This window comes from Brachionichthys hirsutus, unplaced genomic scaffold, assembly GCF_040956055.1.
Source record: "Brachionichthys hirsutus isolate HB-005 unplaced genomic scaffold, CSIRO-AGI_Bhir_v1 contig_1447, whole genome shotgun sequence".
NCBI classification, from domain to species: domain Eukaryota; kingdom Metazoa; phylum Chordata; class Actinopteri; order Lophiiformes; family Brachionichthyidae; genus Brachionichthys; species Brachionichthys hirsutus.
The window spans coordinates 23,738-30,471 of NW_027180711.1; the positions used below are offsets into that span (position 1 = coordinate 23,738).

At 48.4% G+C, this 6,734-nt stretch overlaps 1 protein-coding gene across 1 annotated transcript; it reads right to left on the reverse strand.

The window, feature by feature from the left end:
- Positions 1–381: 381 nt before the first annotated feature.
- Positions 382–5,805, reverse strand: LOC137916513 (protein bicaudal D homolog 2-like). The gene is made up of 7 exons (XM_068759505.1): positions 5,566–5,805; positions 4,180–4,392; positions 3,644–3,796; positions 2,860–3,324; positions 1,346–2,350; positions 1,044–1,195; positions 382–613 (listed from the first exon to the last, which is right to left on the reverse strand). The coding sequence occupies exons 1-7, from the start codon at positions 5,803–5,805 to the stop codon at positions 382–384; spliced, it is 2,460 nt and encodes an 819-aa protein (XP_068615606.1).
- Positions 5,806–6,734: the final 929 nt, after the last annotated feature.

Consider the following 6,734-nt stretch of genomic DNA (forward strand, 5'->3'; position numbering starts at 1 on the left):
AGAAGGAAATCTCGTGAAATGAAATGTCAGTTTCCACTTTATTAGTGCTACGGAGGGAAGCTGGCTGATGAAAGCTGCTTCAATGAAGCCAGACACTAGAGCCAGACACGGAGCAGCAAGCCGAGGACTTCCTGCAGTAAAGTTCGTTCACTTTCAGTTCAGAGATAAATGAATCACTAATTCTGCAGCCTCACTCTTAAATATAAGGAATTCATGAATGCTAATATGTCCCATGCGGTGTCAGATGTAGTGTTAGTGCATGCAAAGCTTCAAAGAGAGGCAAATCTCGTGGAAGTTCAGCTGAAGACGTTTTAAAAGCCCTGCAGAAGAAAACAAGGCCAGTGCTGACGGGTTGTGGGTTAACGTAAATCGCTACAGCGCCTAACTTACATTGAGGTTAGATGAGGCACCCTTGCCCTTTGTTTTGCCCTTTGCTGAGGCGCTGGTGCGGCGTGCCTGTTCATGGTCAAACTCCAAGTCCTCCAACCGTTGAGTCAAGGCCAGTTTCTGCTGAATGGCCATACGCAGCAGAGCGTTCAGGGTCTTCCTCTCATCCTCAGCCGCAGCCAGCTGCCTCTGCATGTCGTCCAGCTGGGACACATACTCATCACACCTGAGCCAGAGAGAGAGAGATGAAGGGACAGCACAAAGGGAAAACAGCAGTACACGATATGTCCACCGGGTGGAGCAATTCCCCTTCAACGCTGCTGCCGTCACGTGTTTTTTCCATTCTCCCCCAGCAAAATGTTCCAGATGGGACTAAGAGGTCTCTGCTCACCGACCTCGAGGATTACGTCAGACGTTTTCCCACAATGCATCGTGTTTCTCACAAATACATAAAACATTCCTACCCAACCCCCCCCCCCCCAAAAAAAGGACTAAAGTTGTACATTTTTCTCTTTCGTTGGACACTAATATAAAGAGGCAGCGTTTGAATGTGATGCATTCTCACGCGAGACAGGAACCACCTGCTCACCAGGATGCTGGGCCCAGCCGCGTCTGCTAGGACTAGCATGTAGCCCGGTGAGCATGTTCACACGCACCTTGTTGCAAACATGGCTCGAAGCGAGGAGAACATGGCGGCATCCTCCTTCAGAGCCTTGAGTTCGTTGCGCAGCTTCGTGATGGTCTCGGTCACGATGGCCTTCTCGCTGTCGTACTTGCTCTTCAGGTTGGCCAGAGCGACCTCAGCGGTCTGAAGGGGAACACATTTCACTGCTATTTATTTATAGCGGGGGCTGTTCTAAGCGGGGGGCAGGTACTCTTCCTCTGCACACAGCTTGCACACGCACACACACACACACACACACACACACACACACACACACACAGAAGGCTCTTCTACCTGCTTGTTGGCCTTGAGCACCGCTCTGAGAGTGGCGATCTGTTCCCTTTTGGTGCTCAGCAGAGACTTCAGCTTGAGGATCTCCTCCATGCAATCCTTTCGGTCTTTGTCCGCCACTGAAGGCGGCTCCAGATTGGCGAGTCTCTGGCGGGACAGCTCCGTGGTGCGGTCCACTGCCTGCTGCAGGTGGCGGATCTGGTCCCTGATGATGGCCACTTGGTTATAGACGTTCATTGGCTCCGGTCTGTGTTCGGGGGTCGGCGCCGGGGTAACCGAGGCCCTGCCGGAGTCTGAATCCTTAAGTTCCGTCTCCGTGATCAATTCATTGGTGAGAAGTATGGAAGCCTGGTGCTCCTTTCCATCGTGCCCCCTCCTCACGATGGCCTTGCCTTTCTTGTAGTAGTCAAGCGTGACGCGGTTGGGGGTCTCGTTGTTGCACATGCACACATGGTTGTATAAATTAGCCAGCTCTTCGCTGAAGGCAACGAGCTCCTCCTGGGCCACGTTAAGGCTGCCCAGCGATTCTCCTGCGGCCTCGCTGACCAGGCGGAGCTCCTTCTCCAAGCGAGCCACTTCTGCTTTATCCCCTTGACTAGTCTTCTCCAGGGACGCCAACCTCGACCGGAGCTCCTGAACATCACTTTCCAGCCTCTCTCGCTCATCTTCATACCGGGTTCGACACTCCTCGTATCTCTCCCCGAGAGTCTTCAGCTCCTGCTTCAGCTCCCCAGCTTCAGACACGGCCACGGTGTATTTACATTTTAAAATCTCCGGCCCGTTGATGTCCAGCTCGTAGTAGTCGCCGTCATCGTGGCTGTCCCGGTCTTTTTCGCCGTCGAGGGCAGACTGGCGCTCCTTGCTGGCCTGCAGCGTCCTGATGGCGCCGAGGTTCTCCGTCAGCCTGCTGACGGTTTCCTTCTGCTCAGACACCGTCCCGTAGGCCTGCTCCAGCTGCTTCTGGCTCTCCTGAAGGGAGCTGATCAACGCCGCTTTCTCTCTCTCCACCTAGCAGATGAACGAAGGCGTTTTCAGTTCGGAGGCCACGTTCAAAAGGAACCGATCAATAAAGTTAAAAGATAAACTTTATCCACCGTGTTTAATAAAAATAATATACATATATGCAGTGGTCCCTCGCTATAACGCGGTTCATCTTTCACAGATTTTTTAATGCAATTTTGCATGTTTTTTTTTTTTTTTTTACAGTGCTTGAACCATTGTGTTCTGCTGTAGCACAGCAACGTCCAATCAGGAGAGAGTGGACCTTTCGACGGTAAAGATTAAGAGTGAACACAACTTATTATTGATACACACAAAACAGAACAGGCTGAACAAATCCAACAGCTACGTGTCTTTGGATATTTGGGGCTAATTTCCTGTTTTAACGCTGTTCGCTAGCTTACCAAACATCTGTCCTCCCACACAAACTCCGTGACGTTCAATTTTAACCCATAATCGATAAACCACTGGATGCATCGTTTAAACTAATACCAAAAAGCATCTCGTGGACTTCATACCTGCACAAGCTGCTGTTTAAGCTTCTGGATCTCGGAGATGTTGAGCTCGCTCAGCAGATCGTCCACCAGGCTCGGCGCCGGCTTGAAAGCGTCTCCTCTCTTGTTCGCAGCAACTCTCTTATCTTCATCGCCTTCGAATGTCTTGATCAAGCCATTTTCAAAGCTCCTGACCAGATCGTCACCGTCGGTCTCGGAGGCAGTGAAGGGCTCCTCGTGGAGTTTTAGGTTGTCAAAGGAGATGCTGAAGGCGCTGTTGTACACGGAACCGCCGATGGTCATGTAGTGGGAGAGCTCTTTGCGCAGCGTGGTCTTCTGCTCACGTTCCGTTTTAATGGTTTCCGACGCCTCCGTCAGCTGTCGTTCAGCGATCTCCCTCAAGCGCATGGCTTCCTCCAGCTGGCTGTGCAGGCACTGGGAGTCTTCCTCCAGACGGCGGATCTCATGTTTGAGACCTTCAAATTCCACCTGAGCAGACGATTAAACAAAATAACATGTTGATGTTGTGTATTTACAAAAATAACCAGCTTGCCTGTTAACCTTTTTTTTTTTTTTAACTTGATGTTAAATGCAGAAGTCTATAGAAAATAATTATTGAACGGGAAGAAAATTACGTTTAAAATCAGTAAAATTCAGAAAGTGCTGGAAAACAAATGTTTTCAATGTTTTCTTGGTGCCTTTAAATAAAAAAGTGTTTAGATTTTGGCACGAGGAGACTCATTTGACTTTTATTTGGGCTCAGGACATGTAATAAAGTCAGAACGACGTTCCCGGTTCTTGGCCTCACCTGGTTCTGTTTCAGCATGGACACTTGTTTCTGGAGAGAGATGTTTTCCTCCTCCAGCTCACTGTAGTCCTGCAGCAGGCGCGTCTCCCGTACCTTAGCTTCTCTGATGTCATCACGCAGCTGACTGCGCTGCAGCTCTGCCAACTCGCCGTTCTACACATTGGAGGAGAGGCAGCATGCCGTCCAGACACTCTTAAAGGGTATGACCTTGGAGGACCACTGTGTTGATGGGAGGACACCGACCCCCCCACCCACTGTGAGAAGAAGCCAGACTCTCCCACACTCACTATTATTGTTTTGATACTGATTAAATTGTGGGTTTGAAGGTTAAGTGTCCACAGCAGTCACAGGTTAAAATATTGGCTCTAATCTGATACGATCTGTTTTTTATAATAATATGACTTAATTAAAAGTTCAATGTGAAATTTAAGCAAGATTATGACATTTAAAAGTCTTTATAAATTAAGAAATTATTCAAACTAGAATGACTGATTTAAGATTCAAATGAGCTCATTGCATTTTTTCATTTTTAGCACCTCTCTCATCTCCACGGTGACGGACGCCAGACGCTCGTTTTCGGCCCGCACGCTGGTGGAGGCGGCTTTGGCCTGCCGGAGTTCGCTCTGCAGCTCCAGGACTCTCTGCTGGTAGAGCGCCTCCTTACTGGCCGATTCCAGGATCAGCGACTCTTCCCTGCTTTCCCCGTCCGCTGCCACCTTCTTGTGGGTCGAGTACGCGTGTCCAAAGGCCTGTGGACAAAACACGCATCAGGACAAATGATGAAATACCGACGCTATTAAAGAGCTGCAACCCGCCTCTCCTCCGGCATTTAACACCATCTTTTCTTCCTAAATACTTTCCATTCTAGCTAATTGGTATGTGTGACGAGCAGTGGCTGGATGTGCCGTGAATTGATCTGCGGCTTAAAGCGGGTCCCGATAGATGATTTGCTTTTCTCCCTTCGCCCATTGTGATTCGACTAAAGAAGAGAAGCGGCAGTCAGAATCACGAGTCGTTTAGTAACTGGTCTTCAATCGGCATGCTGGAATAATAAAAGTCACCACTGAAAACAAAATGATATGACAGACGTTTAGTGCCACACATTAATGCATCACCTTTACGTGGCTCTAACCTTTGGAGACAGACCTGTGAACAGCTTCTTGATTATTTCACCACTTTATGGATTCACAATGTCAGCAGCAGCGATTTTATTAAAAGATTAATTATTATTTTGGTCATTTCTCAAATAAAAAGTCATTCGCTGTTTTGGGTGCATTCAACATGAGGATTTGAGACTTTTCTTTGTCATATTAATAGTAAGATATTTAACATTTTGTGTCTGGAATACTCAAGGTGTGAGCCGTGTCCGTAACGCGGGGCGGCCGGGAAAAGAGAATTAACCATTTCAATGCGTTGTGACATTTCAAAGACCAAACAATAAACAAACTTAGTCAATTTAGGATTGATTATTTGTTGATAAGGATTTTTCCAATTGATCCGAGGATTACATTCAATCGGTGCGAACGGAAGCAGCGCGTAGTCGGGCTTGGGGATTAATCAGAACTCTATTCTTAGCTAAGAGGCCAATTGTTTAAGGTGAAATATGAAATATCACAAGACACCAAATGATTAAGGATGAGTGATGAAGACAAAGCTGCTTTACATCCTTCCTCTGGAGGATGATGAGCAGGCATCAAAGGAAACGCAGATCTCAGTGGCTGACTATCTCTCTTGTGATTGGCCGAGCCCCCCCCCCATTATCGATAGTTCATACCCATTCACGACGGTTCTGATTATAGACGGCCTGATTCTGACTGGAGTTTAGAACAGCTGGGAAGTTAAAACAAATGAAGGTGCTGCAGACATAATACTTATAACTCCGAGCACTCTCCTAAAGTGTCTCGGACCGGAGGATGGTTCACCTCCTTCAGCTGATCCAGCTCATGCCGGACCGTCTCATGCTCCGTCTCCAGCTCGTCGAACCGCCGCTTGAGCTGCTGCTTCTCCTCCAGCACGGCCAGCCCGTACTCGGCCGCTTGGATCTTCTCGCGGGTCGTGTCGCGGAGTTCCCGGGCGAGGCGTTCGACCTCGGCTCGAAGCCACTGCGGCCCGGCCTCGGTGACCAGCTCGGCGTCGGTGTAGTCCTGCTCCTCCATAGACATTCGCTAACGGGACCAACCCCGGCTAATAGGAGCAGCACGGAGAACCACCGGAACCCACAAGTCGCCGTCGTCTTTGTTTGAATCGCATTGTTGGGGCTCAAATATGCTATAATTTCATTTGGACTTGGACATAGTTCGTTAATAATGGCGAACTAAAGCGATACTTTTAGCATGCTTTTTTTCAGCCCCTTACAGAAGCTGTCATAGGAAACTTCGGTTGAGAACGTCGCCTAAAAAAAAAAAACTCTCGGATGACGTTCGCGCGTGTGCTACTACGAAGGGAAATGTAGTTTTTAAATACTAGTCCGGTTTCCTGACAGCGCTGTACCTTAGCCGTCAATTTGACGCCAAGTACCAGAATGCCTTGCGTGGGTATGGGCGGAATTCGGGAAGTTTCCGAAACTTTCATTGCTGCCATCTAGAGTACATATTGTGAAACTGCAACCATCCGGATGTAAAAAGATCTGTTACAAATACACACCTCTGATTCACTTTTACTTCTCATGGTTGTGTCAGGACCCGAACTAGGACTTGAACCCAGAAGGACGACTCCGAAAGGAAACTTCAATTCAATAATCTTTAATAACAAAGTATCAACAGAAATCACGCTCACAGAGGAATATAACTACGACAAAGAACAAAGTATCAAAGAACCAAAATCTGACTGGGCATGGCCTGGGCATGGACTGGGCATGGACTGGGCATGGCCTGGGCATGGACTGGGCATGGACTGGGCATGGACTGGGCATGGGCTGACGCTGGTTCAAACACTCAAGACAAACTGGCACAGAACAAAAGCAGACACAAACAATGAGGTCGGGGAACACGGGTGGAGCCATTCGGGGTGGATTTAACAATCACACAAAGGAGGAAGTAAAGATTTGAAAGGAGAGAGAGGAAGGATGAATGCCAAAATAAAACAGGAAGTG